The following is a 23,879-nucleotide window of genomic DNA, read 5'->3' on the forward strand; positions in this document are numbered from 1 at the left end:
GAATGTTGATTTATAATTCAGTGTTAGACTACAGAATAAAAACCGATAAGATATAGAAAGATGATTTCCACTATATTTACATTATGGTAGAGTTTGCCGGTATCTTGTGAATAATTTATATGTCAGAAGATTCGTACAGATACTTTGTAATTTCTCCATGCTCATTATATATGATTTGAGGTGTACCTTGAAAGAAGTGTGGGACTCAACTAAAAATGGGGCCTTAGAAAAGGTATTAAAATGTGTGTTAAGTATTCATTGAAAAAGTAACCAGTTGGACTGTATTTATTTGGGGAAAATAGGAGTAGAGAAGTAGGTTAGGTAGAAGTTGGATTGTGAGGGCTCTTCACACCATATTAAGGAAATTAAAAGCACCTTAACTTGGGCTAGAAGTAACATTGAACTAGACATTGTTGAATCTGGATTCTAGTTTTTGCTTTACCATTAACTAGGCCCTTACCTAGACCCAGAGTATAGACTCCGTTTTATTCTAGATGCTAAAGAAAATGCAGTGTATCTACTAGGTGTCTGATACATCTTAGACTAGACATGACAATTCATAGATGCCAGTTGAATTAGTGAATTAATTCTAACTTTGACATTGTGTTAATCTCTTTGCCCTTCAGTTGCCTCATTTGAACAAGTAGGGACTCTAACTCAGATTCTTTCTAGACATGTGGTCCTACGGCCATCTTGTAGATGTAGAGAACTGTTAACCATATTTGAGTAGTGTGATGTGAGTTAAATGATGTTGGATGATTGGAAATGATTAAATGTCAGATGATCAGATGAAGCTAGATTATTGAGCTGGCCACGGTGTAAAATACAAAATGGAGAGAATAGAAATTGTGAGGCCCATCTTAAATGGGTCTAGGCTTAAAGAGGTAAGATGTTGATAATCTTGACTTTGATGTTCATAGTTGTTATGCAGAAGAGGCGTGATTTTGAGAGATAATAAAGAAGCCAGTAAAAATCTCATTTTGTCTGATGAGATCTTTGGCCATTGGAGGAGCAGTAGTGGTACTAGCAGCAGAAGTATTTATCAGCTGTTTTAAACATTTCTCTTAGTTTAAAGAGTTCACAGAGAATAATAGTACCTAAGTATTGTGGGAGAAGAAGCATCCAAGAATGACTAAGGTTTCTATTCTGGATCATGAAAATAATGATACCATTGAACAAAATGGGGGAAATCCAGAAAAAGGCCAACTTGAAAAGAAGGAAAAAATAGAGTGTAGACATGTAAATTGTTAAGTGTGTGTGAATGATATTTTACTGTACATATTGAAAACTTTTCTTTTTAGGACTGTACCTGTGGCATATGGAAGTTCCCTAGACTAGGGGTCGAATTGGAGCTACAGCTGCCAGCCTACCCACAGCCACAGCAACGCCAGATCCAAGCCACATCTGCAACCTACGCCACAGCTTGCAGCAACGCCATATCCTTAGCCCACTGAGCAAGGCCAGGGATTGAACCTGCAACCACTTGGATACTGTCGGGTTCTTAACCCACTGAGCCACAACGGGAACTCTGAAGACTTTCGATATATAGAAAAGGCTGGTCTTTATACATTTAAGCATTTTTTTGCCAACATTATACCTTTGTCCAAAAAAAAAAAAAAAAAACCAAACTACCTCATTTTTTGTTTTGTTTGTTGTAAAAATCTACTCATACATTTATGTCTGATAAACCTGTGAAACAGGGAACATGATACCTGTTTTCTAGCTCTTTTGTTTTCGTCTAGCCAAGCATGGTCCTAAGCAGGCTTGGAACACTTAAAGGTAATGCTAGACCAGAGTTCCTATCGTGGCCCAGCAGGTTAAGGACCCATTGTTGTTTCTGTGAGGATGTGGGTTTTATCCCTTACCTCATTCAGTGGGTTAAGGATCTGGCATTGCCACAAGCTGTAGTATAGGTCACAGATGTGGCTCAGATCCAGTTTTGCCGTGGCTGAGGCGTAGGCTGCAGCTGGAGTTCCAATTCCACCCTGGCCCTAGAACTTCCATGTGCTGCAGGTATAGGTGTAAAAAGAAAAAAATTAATGACAGTTAAATGCTAGACTACATTGCTGTATATCTGACCATTATCTAGCATCCTAGACTACCTACTTAAATGTGATGAATTGTGTTGAACAGGAGATCAGTGGCAACTGCTTTGAAATAGCTTGTTAGAAGCAATAGTCATTTCTGGCCTTTAGAGTAGAAGTGTTCCTACCAGATAACTTTCAAGCTCTTATGCTTCTGGTTACTGAGTAATTTAAGCCTCAGTACCCACTGTCTTTTTTTTTTTTGGCTATTCCTGTGGCACATGGAAGTTCCTAGGCCAGGGATCGAACTCATGTCACAGCAGCAACCTGAGCCACTACAGTGATAACACTGGGTCTTTAACTAGCTGCGCCACAGGGAACTCCAGTAACCATTGTTGTCTTGATGGAGATTCAGGCTTACCAGATTACAAGGGATAGCATTTTGTTATGTTATCCATTATAACAATGCAATGATCAGTGCTTTTTCTACCATCTTTGTTAATGCCATGAAGAAAAACCTTTCTTTAATCATTAAAATCAAAGTAGTAGTAGAGTTCTGTTGTAGCTCAGTGGTAATGAACCAGCTAGTATCCATGAAGACAGGGGTTTGATCCCTGGCCTCGCTCGGTGGATTAAGGACCAGTATTGCCGTGAGCTGTGGTGTAGATTAGACTCAGCTTGGATCCTGTGTTGCTGTGGCTGTTGCAAAGGCTGGCAGCAGCAGCTGTGATTGACCCTAGCCCGGGCATTTCCATATGCTGTAGGTGTGACCCTAAAAAGCAAAAAATAAATAAATAAATAAATAAATAAATAAATAAAATTAAAGTCAGAGGAGTAGTTACTTGGGTCTGTGAGATCATCCTGACAAATGGAAATATCTTTGGGTAGATGTGCATATTGAGGCTTTTAATATTAAGGGGTAAAGGATACGAATACATTCTTCTCACTTCTATGTACTAATTCATAGCTGTTTAATTTTTTAATACCATGAGAGAGTGATAAGGCAGTTTACCTTATTGTCACCACTTTTTCAATTAGGTAAACAGAGGAACTACTATGCTCAGTTTTCAAGGGAGTTTAAGGAATATGGCCCAGGTCACAGTCTTAAATATATGAGAGGTTGAACTGGGAACTCAACCCCAGTATTGGGATTTCCCTGTCCAGTGTTCTTTTGGCTGTATATTCTGAGTTTACATTTTGGTCATTGGATTCAATCCTCATTTTCTTTTAAAACCTAGTTTCAATATGATTGAGGGGAAGGGCATGTTTAGATAAATAGATTTCTAGTGTGGGGTTTGATGTCAAGGAGGCAAAACCTGTGGACGTAATGGGTGGAGCTTTGAGCAAATAAAAATCTTATTTTGCTTGTCTAGAGATCTGTTGCTGTTGGAGGAGAAGCAAGAGGAATAGTAGCAGAATAAGTTTCCCTGCTGTTCAGCATGTAGTTTTGTTTAAAGGGCTGATCTAGAATAAGTAGATTGTTGGCTGAGCAGAGCAAACTCATGTGTGAGAGTTGGGGAAGCATGGCTATTGTTAAGCAAGAAACTAAACTTGAGCTTCATTTTGATGTCTGCCTTGCTTATGCTGTGGGCTGATTTACTCTGTTAATTTACATCTTTTCCATTTCCCCCCTCATTTTCCTCTAACTCTAACAAGTCTATTTTGCCTTTTCTAATGGATTTTACAAAGAAAGATTTTTGCTCAGTGTTTGTCATCGTAAATTCTCATTGCTGTTGCTGCCCTCAAAAGGATTGTGTAAATGAGGTGGGTAAGAATTTCAAATATATACAAAAGCTGGGTTGTAGCCATTTGATGATACGTGTGGAAAGTTTCAGTTAAAGAATTGAGATTGTTACTTCAGGATGTTTTTTAAAAAACTTTAGTTTTGTAGTTTAGTTAACTTAAACGGCATTTTGTGTGAGGAGGGAGATTTCTTTCAATTCTGAATTGGTTAGGAAAAGTTTTACTTTTATGAAAAAAATAAATGTTACCCTAACACATTTGAAACTTAAGCTTTTGAGAAGCAAGTACTGACATGGCAGTTTTTAAGTTTTAGAATATTGAACTGGAGAGTGTATTATGACTCACTTTTATTTTTCCAGCAGATTAGTTGGCAAACTGTAAATACATAGAATTGACAGAAAAACTCAGTTTATAAAATGCATGTATGTGTTTGGGGGTTTTCTTAGTTTAAGTAAAGCAACATATTTTATAAACATTTTTATCAACTTTTAATGTGCCCTTGGAGAATCACAGTTGTTGGATTGGGCGGGGTTTTTGTTGTACTCCATTTGAGATTACACAAAAGTCACCTTTTTTTAAAATTTTGAATATATAATTTTATGTAACTTCAAAAGTATCTTAAATGGATTTATATTAGCTGTTCGAGATGTATTTTAATGCGGGGAAAACATACTACTGTTTCATATTAAAAAACATACTATGACACTACTGCCTAGAGAGAAATTCTGTGAATTAATTACAGCAGTAAGCTTAATTTCTCTTATATGTAATACATTGGCCCAATTTATCTACCTTAGCACTCTTTTCTGTTTAGTATTTTTGAACCTCATTCAGAACAGGTGACTAAAACTTGGCTTCTGCTGGTCAGAATGGGACTAGAATAGGACTTTGTGGCTAAATCAGGGGAGTATAGGAAAAAGGTGACATTTGGAGGAGTTTTAGACTCTGAGTTGATTATCTTTGTTGAAATACATGGAATGAAAGGAAAAAGATGAAATATTGTCATTTAGAACTTTATTATTTTATTGTCTGGTGCTTAAAATCATGTTTTAGAATAATCTTTAAACCAACTCCTTCTAATTTAAAAGAATTACCAGTTATAAAAAAAGATAGTTCTCTTATTTCTTAAGAAAAAGAAGCCTATGGTTATAGGTTATATATATATATATATCAAAACCTTGTTTGTTTATTTTAAGCAGCTTTCCATCATGTGTCCCAGATGACTTTTCTGTAGGTCACTTTCAGGGTCAGTGAGGTTTCATACGAATTTTTACCTTTGCCTGTGTGTCATTTCTAATATACAGTCCCCATATACTCTTGTTTCTTCTCACATGGTTCAGAGCACCACCGTTAGATGTTTTGATAATCCTGGCTTCTTGATAGTTGCTGAAATTTCTTCTTTGTCATTATCTAAGTGGGTAATATTTTAATACCAGCTGCTGGACTGGTAAGGTGTCTCTTCTTTATTGACTGTCTTGGTTCCTGCAACATTTTTCAAGGCAGCGGTGGCATCTGAATATGTTGTATAGCATTGGTAAGGAATATTCTATCAAATCTTGGCTGTACATTGAGAAAGCAGCTTAACCTAGTAGAATCAAGGTATTTTATGATGCATAGTAGCTGGTTTTACTATTATGACTTTATGTCTCATTTGTTCAACTTGTATTTCTACTTGTAGATAGGAATTCCTGTTTGTAAAGCCAGGAATATATATGTCTGCGTGGATAGGATTAACAAGAGGATTGTTTATTTTTTAAGAATAACCAAGGATGAAAGCAGGTCCACTGTGGATCTTGGTGATTATTTTTCCAAGAGAATTCTTCACTTCCTTTTAACTCTAAGCTTTATTGTCTTTGGTAATTGCCTTTGAAGTCAAAAGTGGCCTTAGGTTATCAAAGTTAATAATTCAGAGAACTTTCAACCTGGATATTACATTTGATTCTAATTTCCATGAATAGAGACAGATACTATCCGCATTTACTAGATAGCGAATCTGAATCTCAGAGCTGGAGTCTTTTAATATAATCAGTACATGTGCGATTTATTAACTCAATATGTAGAGTTTTATTGCAGAAGGCCAAACTATATTCCACCAAAATATGTTTATAGAAATAGGAACATTTTTTCTAACCATATTCTATATCCACTTTAACCACTTTCCTGTAACATTTGGAATATGCAAAGGCCAACTATGTATTAGTGTCCAATTTTACCAAAGAACAATCTTTCAGACAGTCTTCTGCCAATAGTGAATGTTCTACAGACTTAATACACAATATTTTAGATTGCTCTTCCCATTATTTTAATAAATAGCATCTTAAAAATTGCTTTTATGTACCTTTAAATGCTTATTGCAAAAAACTAAAAATAGGAGTTCCAGAGTTGCTGTCGTGGCGCAGTGGAAACAAATCTGACTGGGAACTATGAGGTTGCCAGTTTGATCCCTGGCCTCACTCAGTGGGTTAAGGATCCGGCATTGCCTTGAGCTGTGGTGGAGGTTGCAGACACAGCTCGGATCCTGCATTGCTGTAGCTGTGGTGTAGGCTGGCAGCTGTTGCTCCCATTAGACTTCTAGCCTGGGAACCTCCATAAGCCAAGGGTGCTGCCCTAAAAAGCAGGGGGGAACAAAAAAAAAAAGGAGTTCCCGCTGAGGCTTAACGGGGTTTTCAAGAACCCACTAGTATCCATGAAGATTCAGGTTTGATCCCTGGCGTCGTTCTGGGGGTTAAGGATCCAGCGTCGCTGCAAGCTGCAGCTCCGATTTGACCCCTAGCCTGGGAACTTGCATATCCGCAGGTATAGCCCTAAAAAGAAAAAGAAAGAAATAATAAAAACAAAATCCCCAGTGTTTCTATTACCAGAGAACTTTCAGTGAGCATGATCCTTTTTTTTCTTTTCTTTCTTAAAACGGATCTTGTTTTCTTTAGCCCTAGTTTGAAAGACTATCCTGGCTTGCTCAATTAAAGCAGCGTTTTACTTTGGCACCATTATTTTCTTATTTTCATTAGAATGATTATTTGAAGACAGAGACCAGTTGAAAAACTTAGCTGGACTTGAAAAATGAGAAGACCAAGGAAAATGCAAATAATGATCTTCATAGTCATTACTCAGAAACCAGCCTTTTAAATACATGGATTTTTCATTTTAGAGACAGGCTTAAAGTTACTATTACACAGTTCCTTGCTGTGAAAAGTTAGCCCTGGAGGTAGAATCCTCCAAATCCAGACTTTTGAATAATGCAGTGAGTAACTGATAACTTATCCCACCACAACTTTAGACTTTAGAGCTAACCGTTTGAAGTATTTCATTTCAGTCTGTGAGTCAATGCACACATTTCTATGATTTATCTTATTTTAATATGTATTGTCACTGAGACAGTAGCTGATTAGAATTTTATATATATCCTAACTTTTCTAGTTCCCCCCTGTATCATACTTCCTGTGTGTTATATGATTATGGACTTACATTGCCACTTGGACAGTATATCCATATAGCTACTACAGCTCAACCCATATGGTTACTTAGATGAGGTGAGAATAGATAATGAGCTGTTTTTCTCCACACCACCTCTTGCTCATATATATTTTCCACACACTGCTGAAATTTTATTTGAGAGGAATTTATACTCTGTGAAGATGACAGTGATGCTATTTAGTATTACATATAATAGTGATACTATCGCTTCTCGGCCTTTTGGCTAAGATCAAGTGTACATATAATAGTGATACTGAATTTTCTTCTGAAATTAATTAGAAAGCTTTAGTATCATATGGGTCTGATATATCACCTTTCGTTTTGTTTCATATGTTCAAGACAATTTGCTCTTCAGTTATCATACCAAACCAATCCAAATTCTTAACTCCTTCTATACTTGCTGAGTTTGTTAAAGAGTACTATAATAATAGAATACCTGCCAAACCAAGCATGTGAATTCATGCGCACACATGGGTACACTGTTCAAAATTGTTAAATGTTGTGTTGATTAATGTGTTAGGAAATGAAGTTGGATAGAAGATCTAACCAGTTAGAACATTGGCTAACTTCTTTTTAGCCAATAACTTGCTTTACCTGAAACACAGCTAAAGATGTTAATAATAGCCTAAATTTTTCTCTATCCGTATCGAGGCCATGGAATTAAGCGACTCTACTATCTAACCGTTCCCTGTTGTTATCTTGTAGGGGCTAAATTGCCTCTACCCTGTACTGATCCTGCATGGACCAGTCCTGCAGGCAAAAAAAAGCTAGGATGATAAGAAGGCAATCTACCAAAAAAAGAGAGAGACTGTTGGAATTTCTGTCGTGGCTCAGCAGTAATGAACCCAACTAGTATCCATGAGGATGTAGGTTCAATCCCTGGTCTTGCTCAGTGGGTTAAGTGTCTGGTGTTGCCATGAGCTGTGCTGTGGGTCACAGATGTGGCTCGAATACCAAGTTGCTGTGGATGTGGTGTAGGCCAGTAGCCGCAGCAGCTCATATTCGACCCCTAGCCTGGGAACTGCCCTAAAAAAAAAAAAAAAAAAAAAAAAAGGCAATCTAGTAGAACCTTAAGAAGCAAGTAAAATTTAAAGTTGAAAGTCCTTACCTTCATTAATGTGTTTCGGTGACTAACTTTATGATCTTCAGGGTGTGAAGCCAGCCAGTTTTGACAAAGTAGCAATTCCTGAAGTGAAGGAAATTATTGAGGGATGCATACGGCAAAACAAAGATGAAAGGTGAGTTGCCTCTTTTGACCTGGGTATTGCTTAAATAAAAATTTAGAATTGTAATCTTCTCTGAATAGAACATTCGGTCTAAGGTGTATTTATACTTAGTGCTAGTTTCTCTGTTTATGTCATGCAATATCTTTAAAAGTATAGCTCTGTCCATTGAAGGTAATATTCAGGTTTGATATACTAAAATGTTGTAAAAATGTGGTTTGACAGAGCTTAAGTAAATCCGAGACCCCTCAAACATAGCTACTGCTTTTAATAAGAACTGCTTAAAGCATCAGCATAATTTATAAAACTGAGTAGGGTTCTGTCTCTAATACAGCTAATCTGTTCCTTACTCTTTTATCCATTGAATTCTAAAAGATAAAACAATAAAATATTAGCTTTTTGGAGTTCCCATTGTGGCTCAGTGGGTTAAGGCCCTGACATTGTCCCTGTGAAGATGTGGGTTCAATCCCTGCACTTGCTCAGTGGGTTAAGGAGCCTGTATTGCTGCAAGCTGCAGCATAGGTTGCAAATGCAGCTCAGATTCGACCCCTAGCTTAGGAACTTACATGTGTCACAGGTGCAGCCATAAAAAGAAAAAATATATATGTATAATTTGGCTCTTTAACATCAACTCAGCTATATAGTTCCTGATTTACTGTTATTATGGTAGAATTGAAGAGAGAAACATCAGAAGTCCTTTGAGTTAAAAAGAGACAGCTTCACCCAGAGCTTGGGAGGAGATCTGGCTTAGTCATTTATGCTAACAGAGGGCTTTTCTCAGAGGACTGGCAAGTATGTGATCTGCCATAAAGCTGATTCATTACCCATCAGGCATGGCAGATGTCCAATGGCTGTTTTTGAAAAATAATCTGCCTTCACCATCCCCCTCTTTACCCTCTAAGGAAGAAAGAGTAGACCAGCCAGTACAGATATAAATTGTAAATTGAGCGTAATCTACCTCCTAAAGTATGCAGGTGATTAGGTGTATCAACCAAATTAAAGAATTCCCTATCTTCCCTTCTCCATTCTCATATTCTTTTCCTAACTTTGTTATTTGGAAGACCTTAACATGATGATCTTTAAGGCTTTTTAGTAGAAATTTAGTTTGGGTTTCTATTTTTATATACACTGATTGAAAAGGAGAGCCCTTAATCTCTTTAAGGGCTTTTTTTAAAACTATAAATAAAGGAATATTTGTTTCCAGTCTTAGAACATGTTACTCTTGTTTCATTTCTGGATGGAACAGTTTACTAGATTACAGGTATTTTGAGACTGTTTGTCTAGAAAAAATTGTTCCATAGTCAGACTTCTGCTTGCCTAGCCCACAAGTTGTTGAATAAGCAATTGAGAGGATTTATTGGAGTAAATAAAAGTTGCTGTGGTAGAAGGTAAGGTACTAGAAAAAAAAGATTTTCGAGTTTTGATTCCACCATTTGTGACTTTTACAACTATGAACAAGATTGTCAGTCTCTCTGAGGATCCATTTTCTAATAATCAGGAAATGATATCTCATTGGATGTTGGTCAAAGGTCAGATGAGATCATATATATATATATGTGAGGGTTTTTTGTTAACTTGAAGCACTATGTAAATGATTATGTGGTATTTTGAAGCTATGATATTCTATGTATTACTTGCTATTATTAGTACACTATTAACTAATAAGAGGTTAGATCATTAGATTTTAAAAGTATCACTTTCAGCTCTTAATTCATAAATTGATGGCATAAATTATTCATAAATAAGAGGTTCTGATATTCTATAATTTGAGTAAAACTATAATTACTGTTCAAATGGAGCAATGTAGGAATGAGTTACAAAATTCTCCTTGTTTTTCTTCTTGCAGTCTTTTTTCATTATTTCACATCTTAACAGTGATCAGCCATACTTAAAAAGCATTTTTTAAATTTGATGACATTTTGTTTTCCTTTTCTTTCTTTTCCCTCTCGTTTGAAGATATTCTATCAAAGACCTTTTGAACCATGCGTTCTTCCAGGAGGAAACAGGGGTACGGGTAGAATTAGCAGAAGAAGATGATGGAGAAAAGATAGCCATTAAATTATGGCTACGTATTGAAGACATTAAGAAATTAAAGGGAAAATACAAAGACAATGAAGCTATTGAGTTTTCCTTTGACTTGGAGAGAGATGTGCCAGAAGATGTTGCTCAAGAAATGGTAAATTAGCACTAATCAGCCATTTAAAAATTGGTGTAGATTTATATGCATTGATACTGGTGAGCAAAAAAGCAGTTTATAAAGCAGCATGTATGGCATATCCCATTGATACAGAATTGTATTGCTTAGTCACCCCAAAAGTTGTTTTTATTTTAGGAGACATGTGTAGACAGAGATTGTATAGGGATAGATGAACAGATGAACAGACAGATGGGTAGAAAGAAAGAACCAGAAGGCATTCTAAAGTAATTTTGAAAGTCTGTAAGGTTGACTGTCTTCTAGTTAGTATAAGCCTATTTAGTTAGAATGATAGGTAATGTTTTCCAGATACTTAGACATTAGCCTTTAATCAGTCATCTGGATAATCTTATAAATAGATCACATGTTATTTTTATTTCGAAGGGAGATTTCAAGAGCAATTATTAGTAGGCAGCCTTTGATGAATAATTTTTGAAGTATGTCTAAGAAGGAAACACTTCACCAATCTTAGGTTTGCAGAGATACTCATAGCATACCTCTGCTAGAATTTATGAGAACCATTTTAATAATAGTTACCTTTGAGAGGGGGTCTGGTGTGAAAGAGGTACTTATTTTTTTAATCGTTAGTTTTTTACATTGTTTGAGGTTTTTTGTTTTGTTTTTAACCTTCTATATTTACCACAACTGTTTTATCTGGTTAAGTGGTTGTCTAGTAAAAGGAAGTAAAGGCAACAGAGGTTAGTATTGATGGTTACCTGAGAGTGGGAAATAGAGTAAATATAATCAAAATGAGCTTTTTGGTTTTTGTTTTGTTGTAATAATTAATGAAGATACATCCACCCCATGAGTATTTCCAAAAATGGTGGGGAAGTATATAATGCAGACCAGCAGTTTCACAGTTTCATTATGGCCAGTCTTTAAAAAGAGTTCTGTCTTCCCCCTTCTCTATTTTCTCCCCCAAAGTGCCCTTTTTTTGTTTTGTATTCAGTTTGTTTTCTTTTGATTTCCTACTGGTTCCTTATGTATGCTTTTATACTGTAGGTAGAGTCTGGGTATGTCTGTGAAGGTGATCACAAGACCATGGCAAAAGCTATCAAAGATAGAGTATCATTAATTAAGAGAAAACGAGAGCAACGACAGCTGGTGCGGGAGGAACAAGAAAAAAGAAAGCAGGAAGAGAGCAGTCTGAAACAGCAGGGGGAGCAACAGTCAAGTGCTTCCCAGGCAGGAATCCTGCAGCCCTCTTCTGCCAGCACAGGCCTACCTGCTGCCGCTACCACTTCAGCCTCTGTTTCCACGCAAGTAGAGCCAGAGGAGCCTGAGGCAGATCAGCATCAACAGCTGCAGTACCAACAACCTAGTATATCTGTGTTATGTAAGTATTTGGAGAAGTAGATACTCCTAATTTTTTTTCTTTTTAGGGCCGCACCCACAGCGTATGGACGTTCCCAGGCTAGGGGTCGAATCAGAGCTGTAGCTGCTGCCTACACCACAGCCACAGCAGTGCAGAATCTGAGCCGTGTCTGCGACCTTCACCACAGCTCAGGGCAATGCCAGATCCTTAACCTACTGAGTGAGGCCAGGGATCAAACCTGTGTCCTTAGGTATACTAATCGGATTCATTTCTGCTGAGCCACAACGGGAACTCCTAGATACTCCTGATTAACTTTTTATCTTCTTGGCCATCATTTTGTACTGGCCTCTTGGTTTTGAATTACAAATCCAATGTATAAATAAGATGTTTGAAATGGTTGCCATCACCCTTTTCTTTCTGTTCTTAGGTCCATGGCGAATAGAATAGAAGGATGAGGCAGTAAGGAGATGTGATTAAGACAATGAAACAGTTTTACAGATTTCAATACTTTCTAATTTGTAGACCTCTACTTTCTATAATTCCTTTTTCATAATAATGAAAAGTGAACAAGTTTATCTTAGCTACTTATTATTGAACCTATTAATCTGGTTCCACTCTTTTAGCAAAGCTAAATAATGTATTAATTAGAAACTAAGGAGACTGCTAGTTATTAATTGAACTACTTTCTTAATAGTTTCCACAGTTAAGACTTTGGAAGCTGTGTCAAACTTCAGACTAACATTTTCCCCTTGTTCTTTAGGTGGTAAAATTTTGTGATGGTCAGGATTTCTTTTTTTTTTTTTTAAAGAAAATTTTTTTCTATATGGATTCTCTCATTTAAACGTAGAAATCTACTTGGTAAAATTAGTATTTATTATTTACTTAGTTCAGGTCTGTGCAAAGGAAAAAACCATGTAGCCCTAAGATCAGGGGTTTGTCATGAGAAAATGTGAACCTCCTTTTTGTGATATGTCTCTCTGTCTTGTTTTTTGGCCATTTATTTCTCCTTCAGCTGACGGGACGGTTGACAGTGGTCAGGGATCTTCTGTCTTCACAGAATCTCGAGTGAGCAGCCAACAGACAGTTTCATATGGTTCCCAGCATGAGCAGGCACATTCTACTTGCACACTGCCAGGGCATACAGCGTCTGTTGTCCAGGCACAGGCTCAGCCCCATGGGGGTTATCCACCCTCAAGTATGGTGAGTAACTGCATAAGAGGGGAAGCTAATGATGATAGCCACTAGGTAATGGGTTCAGTTCAGACTCTTCTACTGAAAAGTAACAGCATGCATTCCAAGTTAAAAAGTACAAATGGTGTATTTCTAAAGGAAGTAGGTTTACTATAGAGTATAATTGGAGCAGTTCAGGCAGAATGGGATATATATTAATATTGCAAAGAAACTATTTACAAGATTTAAATTAATCTGAATTTGATTAAAGATAATGTTCTCTTTAGCACTTCAGGGTTGAAACTGTTCAAAGGAGTGTAGCTGGGCATATATATACATGGCTTAGGGGTGGGGGGGCAGGGATTTTTCAAAAGTTACTTATTAAAAGAGTTACTAAGTATTTTCTGTAAGATGTCTTATTGTGTAGAAAACAGGTAAGACCTTCAAACTGTTATAGAATGCTGCATGTGAGTACTCTTCAGTGAAAGAATCCTTTATGTGTATGACCATTTAATTTAGCGCTTGTGTTTAGTTAATCATGAGTTGCTGTGCGTGTTCTTGCCTTAAAGTCTGTGTTGGACACAAGTTCCTTCCCCAGTATATGTTCATCTGCTTTTTCCCTTTATTTGGTATCTGTTTTATGACTGATTTTTTTTTCAGAATCAACTTACAGAAATTATTTCCTGAAATATTTTATATCTATGCATATGTACACATACCTACATGCACATATTCATACATTATTACCTATGTTTTTACATTAGCCACTCCTGCTTCTCATATAGAGAATGTTCAAGTAGATCATTAGCTAATACCCCTTTTCTTTTGCTGACCCTCCACAAAGTCTTCAGAAGCAAATAAGATGCATTTTCTGCCTCAGGAAGGAATTGAGAATAAACTGGTCACTGTAGGGCTCTTGTTTAGTGAGCTCTCTAGGCAGATAGATTTTCCTTCTTTCTCAGCTTTTAATCTGAATTTGTGGAATTCTTATTCTTTATTGAACGAAACTCAGTCTTTCTCTGGTAAGAAAATACTTCTGCTTGTTGTGGTCTATTCACCCCACAGCTTGGAATAAAAGATGTTTGCTTGTTTCAGAGTCCTTTCCTCAGTTCTGCATTGGCTAGGTCTCAAGACGAATGGCCACAGTGACAGAAAAAATCTTTCTATGTACTAGCGTTCAAACAGTCTACTTCTCTAACCTTTAAAATAAGTAGGTAGGGTAGAAGAGCTTTATACAGACTGTACAGGTATATTTCTCTGTTCTAACAAATATTTGTCAGCATTTCTTGTGAGTTTCTACTCATGTTCTAGATGATTTCTTCTGGATCATCATAGCTAGATTTTTTCTTTTTCTTTCTTTTTTTTTTTTTTTAGAGCTGCACCCATGGCATGTGGAGGTTCCCAGGCTAGGGGTCTAATTGGAGCTACAGCTGCCAGCCTACGCCACAGCCACAGCAATACCAGATCTGTGCCATGTCTATGACCTACACCACAGCTCATGGCAACGCCAGATCCTTGACCCACTGAGCAAGGCCAGGGATCAAACCCGCAACCTCATGGTTCCTAGTTGGATTTGTTTCTGCTGTACCACGGATGGGAACTCCAGATTTTTTTTTTTTTTAAAGCTATTCTTTATCCCTTATCACAGGACGATAAATTTTAGCTCTTTATTTTTAGGAAGGAAATGGAATGATTGTTTATGAAGATATTAAGTATTTGATTCACAAATGTAGCTATATTTATTGATGCTCTAAAGACAGACTGTTAGTGAAATTACAGTCTTGCCTTTTAATGACAGTATTCTGTGGCAAAATCATGAAGAGTTATTAAATATTGAGGATTTGGGAGTTCCCATCGTTGTGCAGGGAAACGAATCCGACTAGAAACCATGAGGTTGCGGGTTCGATCCCTGGTCTCACTCAGTGGGATAATGATCTGGCATTGCCGGGAGCTGTGGTGTAGGTCGCAGATGCGGCTCAGATCTGGCATTGCTGTGGCTGTGGCATAGGCCAGCAGCTACAGCTCCAATTAGACCACTAGCCTGGGAACTTACATATGCTGCAAGTACAGCCCTAAAAAGCCCCCCCCCCAAAAAAAATTGAGGGTTTGTAAAAATTTTATAATTATTCCTTTCTCATTCCAGGAAGAATTTACTGTGGCTTACAATAATGTATCAATTATAAATAGAATTTTAAAATAAAAGAGGAGTTCCCATCGTGGCTTAGCAGCAACAAATCTGACTAGTGTCCATGAGTACGCAGGTTCAATTCCTGGCCTTGCTCAGTGGGTTAAGGATCCCGCATTGCCATGAGCTGTGGTGTAGGTCATAGACGCAGCTCAGATCTGGCATTGCTATGGCTGTAGTGTAGGCCAGTGGCGAAGCTCTGATTTGACCCTTAGCCTGGGAAACTCCATATGCTGCGGGTGCGGCCCTCAAAAGACAAAAAATAAGAACAAAAGAGAAACAAGGATAGGAAAATAATATAATTGGTTATACAGTTCACAATATCTAGGAAAAAACAAACTTGCTCAGGACAGCCTTGCAGCATTAGATGTACTGCCTTGTAGCCATATTAAAATGTTTATGTTAAGGTGCTTCAAACTTTGTAAACCAAAGTTGAACCTCTGATATGCCTGGAAAAAAAAAATTGAAATTATTCTTTCACATTTCAGATATTTTTTCAGTGACTACTTCAGTAAAAATACAGAATGTTTCTTGTATCTGTTATGAATTACCTCTAGAAAGCTAATGCTTTTCCTAGTCAGAAATGACGTTTTAGCTTTACAGATACAGATAGGCTAGTGTAATAAATAAGACACTGTGAGCCAACAACTTTTCTAGTCTAAGGCCTTATAAAATAGTACTGAGAAACTGTCTCTCTGTGGTTTCCAGAGATCCTGCAAAGCAATCCAGTCTTAAAATCTTTTACCTCTTATAATGTGTGTTAAACTATTAGAACTCGTTCTTGTTTAATCTTAGTAAGTTTGCAGAAACTGCAAGCCAACATTCATCATTTTCCCTGTCTATTCTGCTGCCTCAGTGAGTTGGCTATTCTTACTCATACTCATAACAATTAATGTTATTTCAGAATTTTTGGAAAGGTACTTGATCATTATTGTGGCTGCTCATTCAAAACAAAACAAAGCAAAATACCTGTCTGCGACCAACAGTGTAGGGAGTATAGTTACGATCTGCCCAGTATGCTTTGTAAAATTCTGTCCCTCCTCAAAAAATGTTTTTATGGAGTTGGGGGAGGATGGAACATTTCTTTATGTCAGCTATGCCCTGTTATCATTGTACATTTGATTATTTTGTTTCCAGAGTATTGTGTTTTTCATGTATGTGTTTGTTTTCTGTTTAGCCTCGTCGTGGCCGTAGCATGTCGGTTTGTGTTCCCCATCTTTCTGCTGTTCCCTCTCTGTCCCGCATCTCTCCCAGTGCTCCTCCCACCCCACCACCAGTGCTGTCTGCACCTCTTTCTCCTTCCCTCCTTCGGACTGCCCCCGAGGAAACTTTTGCCGAAAAGCTTTCTAAAGCATTGGAGAGTGTCCTGCCTATGCACTCTGCCTCTCAGCGCAAGCACCGACGCTCCAGCCTGCCTTCCCTCTTTGTCAGTACTGTATGTAACCATAAACTTCCTGACAAATAAAAATTTATTACCAATGAATACATCCAGGCATCAAGAATTTTAATAAAAACTAAGTAGAGATAAGAACTAAACTTAGTAATATATTATGCTTTTAGGATACCAATTTTTCCTGTAGGAAACTTTTTTGTTATAAAGCTTTAAGGGAGAGAAAAGCAAGGAGGTAATGAGAGTGAATGCCTATAACATCCTTGACACATATCAGCGTGTGTGTAATAAAATTTAGCTTTTATTATACTTTCCTATCCTCCATCATATACAGCTCCTGGCATTTTCATATCGTTAGCGAAGAATATGTATATTCCTTAAACTCCTTGTTGGCTTAATCAACAGGTGTTTTCTCTTTATCAAACATTACCCAAACATATTTTCTCCTCACTTTATTCCAAAGACATGCTAATGACACTGCTCAAGTCCTTTTTTTCCCCACAGTCTTTGAAGAATAATTGAAGAGGGAAAGTTACTTTTTAATTTGTCAGGTATTTAATATGATGTGATTTAGTTTTAGCAAACTAGAAGAAGGTCACATAATATTCCTTCCTGGAAATATTTTTCTTAGATTGAATGAACTGGGACCTTGACATTAATGAATGCATTAGATACACAGATAGTACCACCTGATTTTCTTTGGCCCCATTAATATCTATAGAAGATCTGTCTTTTAAAGTTGTTACAAACACTGTGGGACTTTGCTGCTGCTTTTCCAGGTAGAAAATATAAGTTAACGTTTGACCTAGCAAAGCCCAAATTTTCAGGTTTTTACCTAGGAGAATGATTAACTATAATTAATGTTTTATGGCATTGGGATACTCTGTGAAAAGACAGCATAAAATGGAGCATTCTGATTCAAAATGGAAACCTCCTTTTAGCAGTTGTAAAGAAACAACAGTAGGTCCATTTTGCTAATTTGATAAAAAGTTCTTCCCTATTGAAAGAATGAAACTGATCTACCTTTTTTTTTTTTTACCCTTTTTAAAAAGGGTCCATGAAAGTGGATTATTAGTGTGCACTGTGTGCATTTGACAAGGTAGAATTCTAAATTTAGAGTTTTAAATCTAGAATACTTCTTTGACAAAAAGTGCTCTTAAATCAAGTTGGCTTTTATTTATGCTATCCTTTTCCCCTGATTTGAAATATTAAACTCTTAACTAGGATCAGAAAAGTGGACATTCAGTGATTTGGCATCCGTAACATATTTCATGTAGTGAAATTAACTGCATGTGTTTTGGGATAGACAGAGGAGAGACTTGACTGTCATTAAGTTGTTCATTTTTTAGTATCCACCAAAAATCTCTTCTGATTTCTAGGTAGAAGACACACTATTAGTTAATCAGAAATTAACTCTGGAGCCTCTAACAGCACACAACAATAAAGCTTCAGAATAGGAAAACTTGGTACAGTCTCATTCTTACTTAACTCTGTTTCCACTGATGCAGTTTACATTAAGTCATGAGTGAACATATTAATTGTGGGTAAAAGCAGAATAATCACTTAGGAAGTTAAATCCTTCCATTTCCCTTGAGAGAGGAGAATTGTGGAAAAGCAGCTCCTATCTAATGCAAAGAGTCCCACAGAATAATTTTATTGACCCTGGATGTATTTAATGGATTTTTTTTTTTACTGTGCACATAATTTCTGAAAGCATTGTTATTTCTTTATTAATTATAAATTTGGTGTAACCATTTCGTAGGGTTACACAGAGCTACCCAGTTATGCATGTCTAATGTAATTTCACATATGAATGTATGAATTACTTGTCTTATTCATGTTGATACAGCCTCAGTCCATGGCGCATCCGCGTGGGGGGACCCCAACATACCCAGAATCACAGATATTTTTCCCAACTATTCATGAACGTCCAGTTTCTTTTTCACCACCTCCCACCTGTCCACCGAAGGTGGCTATTTCCCAGCGGCGTAAGAGCACCTCCTTCCTGGAAGCCCAAACTCATCACTTCCAACCCCTGCTGAGGACTGTTGGCCAAAATCTTCTTCCACCTGGTGGCTGCCCAACTAACTGGACACCAGAGGCCGTAGTTATGTTGGGTACTACAGCCAGTAGAGTAACTGGAGAGCCATGTGAGATACAGGTCCAACCTCTGTTTGAGCCTACTCAAGTTTATGGTGACTGTAGACCTGGACTAGTACTTCCAGAAGAAGCTCACTACTTTATTCCTCAGGAAGCAGTGTATGTAGCAGGGGTACATTACCAGACCCAAATGGCAGAACAGTTTGAGGGTATTCCATACAACTCTCCAGTCCTGTCAAGTCCTATGAAACAGATACCTGAACAGAAGCCAGTGCAAGGGGGCCCTCCTTCGAGTTCTGTCTTTGAATTTCCATCTGGACAGGCTTTCCTGGTAGGACATCTTCAGAATTTACGATTAGATTCTGGACTAAGTCCAGGATCTCCCCTCTCTAGCATTTCTACACCTATCAGTACAGATGCTACACGTTTGAAATTTCACCCTGTCTTTGTTCCTCATTCTGCACCTGCTGTGTTAACTCATAACAATGAGAGCAGAAGCAATTGTGTATTTGAGTTTCATGTTCATACTCCAAGCTCCTCTTCAGGAGAAGGAGGAGTTTTACCTCAGCGTATTTACCGAAATCGACAGGTTGCCGTGGACTTGAATCAGGAAGAACCACCTCCTCAATCAGCTGGATTACACGGCCGCCTGCAGCCTGTGACTGAAGAACAACATAATTTCCAGCCCCCAGAATTGACCGTTTCTGTGGTAGAGCCTACTGGACAGAGCTGGCCAATAGGAAGCCCAGAATATTCCAGTGATTCCTCACAAATCACTTCTTCAGACCCCAGTGATTTTCAATCACCTCCCCCTACAGGGGGAACAGCTGCACCTTTTGGCTCTGACGTCTCATTACCCTTTATCCATCTGCCTCAGACAGTGATACAAGAATCCCCACTTTTCTTCTGTTTCCCCCAAGGAACCACTTCTCCGCAGATTTTATCTGCATCATTTTCTTCAGGAGGATCTGCACTCCATCCACAGGTTATAGGAAAACTTCCACAGTTCTCTTAAACTACCCTGCTGTGCACCATTGCATTTAAGTTTTCTGTCCCTCCTTTCCATTCATGAGGATTATTGTTTAATTTTATTACAATTTCTCCATTTTGTGTGTGTGTTGGGGGGGTTATTTTAAACTACTTGTATTTAAGAACAAAATCTGAGAGCAAGCCTGCCTGATTTACCTATAATCAAACCATTGGAAAAGAAAAGAAACTAGAATTTTAGTTACTTGTCAAAATCAGTGACTTCTGTTCATATGTAGAACGTTTTCAACTAGAAGTGAAATGTAAATGTCTGTAAAGTTGACTCAGAATTGATGCTTCACACATACTAATGTGAAGTATTTCTTTCTTCCTAGAAATGAACGTGGCTAGTTTTTTAAGAGAAGATAACATTTTTTTTTCCTGTAAAATGAAAAGAATGGGAAGTGGAGAATCCTTTTTCTAAAAGTAGTATTAGGAGTACATACAGAAATTAAAAGAGAGGAAACATCTTAATAAGTGAAGTTGCCTTTTTAAAATGGCATCAAACAAATCAATTTGTATTATGTGTTCAAATAAAATGTTAATCCATAAAATTGACTGATTCTAATTTTCAGTAACTAAATTAAAATCTAGTATGGGTGGTGGATTTTTTTTGTTTGGTTTTAAAGATTTGTGATGTATGTTAGCAAAGTAAAAAACATTAGATAGCTCAGTTCTTGTTTTTTGTTTATTTATTTATTTTTGGCTGCATCTGCAGCATGTGGAAGTTCCAGGGCCAGGGACTGAACCTACACCACAGCAGTGACCCAAGCTGCTGCAGTGACAATGCCAGATCCTTAGCCCCTGTGCCACAGGGGAAATCCTCAGTTATTAGATTTTTCCTGAAAAAAGCTAAATTTTGTTATTTATGTATATGAGCATATGTACTCTCTTGAAATAAAGACAAAAGTGATGGACATAATAGAAATTAAGAAGTGGAGTCAGTATTAACAATTGTCATGTATTCCTTTGATACATTTTACCGAATGTATAGGCCATAAAATCTATGTAGGAGACTAGGCAGTTAGTTAGATAGACTTTGCAATTATATATTCTGGATATCATTTGGATGTTTTAAATATCCCACTCTTACAAAGTATTACATGTTCTCCATTGTACTTTGTTCCTATGTTCTTTCTCCATCAAGAGCATAAATTACCCCAAAGATACACATGAAGTATCAGTTACTTAAGAGTAGTACTAAGAAGCAAAAAGATCTAGAAATTTGGAAATTGTACTCCATGCACATTGCATATGCTATGTTCACATTTACACACTGGTTGCCAGCCTGTACTGTGAATGTGTGTGCACCGCCAGCCTTTCTCCTATGTACTTCCAAAATGAATTTCAAACATTAGGTAGTTAATTTACAGAAAAGTTGCATAAAGAATGAATGCTTGCAGTGGTTAAGTTGCAGTGAAATGTGATGTCCTATCCAAGTAAACACCAGAGCAACCCCTGTAAACTGAAATGAAACAGCAAAAGTGGGCCTTGTCGTTTTCCTACTCACCTAAAATCAAGACCTGAATTCACTTCTTACCTTCTCATTTAACTTAAAACCTTTTCTAAGTGAGGATTTCTCAAATACAATGCTATTGATGTTTTAGGTTAGATAATTGCTGTTCGGTGCATTTGTAGAACATTTAGCAGCATCCTTGGCCTCTACCTCCCCCAGTTGTAACAACCAAAAATATCTCCAGATATTTCCAGGTGTTACTGGAAAGGGGAGTGGGGTGCCTAAATTGCCCCTGTTTGAGAATCTCTAGGTACCTGGCAGTTAATGATGGTAACAGGTTTTTTTTACATTTTTGGCAAAAGTCACTGTAGCACTATAAGAAATAATAAAAGGAACCAAAAGAGCATTATCAAATACCCTTTTTTCTATAATAGTTCAAATAGTTTTTTTTACGTTGATGATCTTAGTACTTTTTTCCTGATTATTTTCAATAACCACTTTATTATGAGTTTTACTATTTTGGCAAAAATTACAGCCTTAGCAGTGGGGTAGCTTAGGTTTTAACCAACAGTGGTTTTTCCATGGAGTCAGAGTATGTTCTACGATATGATCCTTCTCTAATCTTTTTCTTTAAAAACATGCCCCACTGTCTCTCCCTAAATCCTTGACCAAGCTAATGTTTCATTTTGCTCAAGCAAACTCTCAGGAGCTCACAAATTTATTGCAAAATCCTGACCTCTATTAACATACCTTTGGGCTTGTCTAATTTTTTGTTTTCACTTCTTTCCTTCAGGCACAGGGGCAGAGCCAGGGTCAGCCATCTTCAAGTAGTTTAACAGGGATTCCATCCTCCCAACCTGTACAGCATTCTCAACAGGTGAGAGCAACTCATTGCTACATTTTATGGATTACCAGCAGCCAAAACAGTTTTACGTCTTTCATGCATTAGATTCCTGATGTAAATGGCTTGCTAAGTTTTTGAGAGGATGATCAAGAGACATTAAATTTTGTGTGTTTAGTAACATTTTAGAAAATCTCTTTTGTGTACTGTGTTTCTGAACAATCTACTAGATTAGGCATATATTTACATTCAGAAGAATCGTTTTTACTGACATAATTTATGTGCCTTCTTAAACAGATGATTCTACTCTCGTTTGACAATATGATTGACCCTGAACAACTCAGAGAGCTAGGGGTACAGGCCTTCCACACAGTCAGAAATCTGTGTATAACTTTATAGTCCGTCCTCTCTATCCATGGTTACACATCCATGGATTTGTTCAGCCAGTCTTGGGTCATGTAGTACTGAAGTATATACTTACTGGAAAAAAGCCACGTGTTGGCGTTCCCGTCATGGCTCAGCAGTAAGAAACCCAGCTAGTATCCATGAGGATGTGGGTTCGATCCCTGGCCTTGCTTAGTGGGTTAAAGAATCCAGCATTGCCATGAGCTGTGGTATAGGTTGCAGACACGGCTCAGATCTGACGTGGCTGTGGCTATAGTGTAGGCCAGCGGCTACAGCTCCCTAGACTGGGAACTTACATATGCCGCAGGTTTGGCCCTTAAAAAACAAAACAAACAAAAAACACTTGTTAAGTGAACCCATGTTCCCATGTTGTTCAAGGATAAACAGTACAAAGCATATCAGTTTTATTTCTACATGTTCAATGATTTGTCCTTTTAGGAGCATTTTGCTGTTACTGAGCTTGACACAAAATTATTATTCTACACTCATTTTTAAGTATTTCTCTTTTTTTTTTTTTTTTTTTTTTTTTTTTTTGGCTTTTTAGGGCCACACCTGTGGCATATGGAGATTCCCAGGATAGGGGTTGAATCAAAGCTACAGCTGCTGGCCTATCCCAGATCTGAGCTGCGCCTGCAACCTACACCACAGCTCACAGCAACGCCGGATCCTTAAGCCACTGAGCAAGACCAGGGATCGAACCCACAATTTCATGGTTCCTAGTTGGATTCATTTCCGCTGCGCCACATCAGGAACTCCTTAAGTATTTCTAATCTGTGAGGTGGGGTATCAGATTTTATGCTAAAATGAATGAAAGCCTGAGAACAACTACCTCAGGAACTTTAAAAAAATGCTTTAAACTTCTGATTTGGGGAGTTTGTTCCCAAAGTTTCAGGGAACTCAAGGGATTAGTACAGTGCTGATGTATTCAATAGCAAACTGGTACTTCTGAAATTAAATATCTATAGTTCATCATTGATATTAATTAACAGTATTTGTGTGCATGGAAATAACACTTTGGGAGCACAATTGAATGTTTATTATCTGTTTCAAATAAAATTTATAGTTACTACATGTGTCATAAAAACTTCCCAATAGGAGTTCCCGTCGTGGCGCAGTGGTTAACGAATCCGACTAGGAACCATGAGGTTGCGGGTTCGGTCCCTGCCCTTGCTCAGTGGGTTAACGATCCGGCGTTGCCGTGAGCTGTGGTGTAGGTTGCAGACGCGGCTCGGATCCTGCGTTGCTGTGGCTCTGGCGTAGGCCAGTGGCTTCAGCTCCGATTAGACCCCTAGCCTGGGAACCTCCATATGCCGCAGGAGCGGCCCAAAGAAAT

General features: G+C 37.7%; 1 protein-coding gene across 1 annotated transcript in view; it reads left to right on the forward strand.

Moving 5' to 3' along the window:
- The window catches only part of WNK1 (WNK lysine deficient protein kinase 1), a 141,742-nt gene that overhangs the window by 84,051 nt on the left and 33,812 nt on the right, over window positions 1-23,879 (forward strand). Inside the window, 6 exon segments of the mRNA XM_013997884.2 lie at window positions 8,391-8,479; window positions 10,421-10,640; window positions 11,661-11,994; window positions 12,986-13,173; window positions 18,568-19,803; window positions 22,094-22,177. Coding sequence (XP_013853338.2) covers window positions 8,391-8,479; window positions 10,421-10,640; window positions 11,661-11,994; window positions 12,986-13,173; window positions 18,568-19,803; window positions 22,094-22,177 — 2,151 coding nt within the window.

This window comes from Sus scrofa, chromosome 5 (assembly GCF_000003025.6).
Source record: "Sus scrofa isolate TJ Tabasco breed Duroc chromosome 5, Sscrofa11.1, whole genome shotgun sequence".
Taxonomy (NCBI): Eukaryota; Metazoa; Chordata; class Mammalia; order Artiodactyla; family Suidae; genus Sus; species Sus scrofa.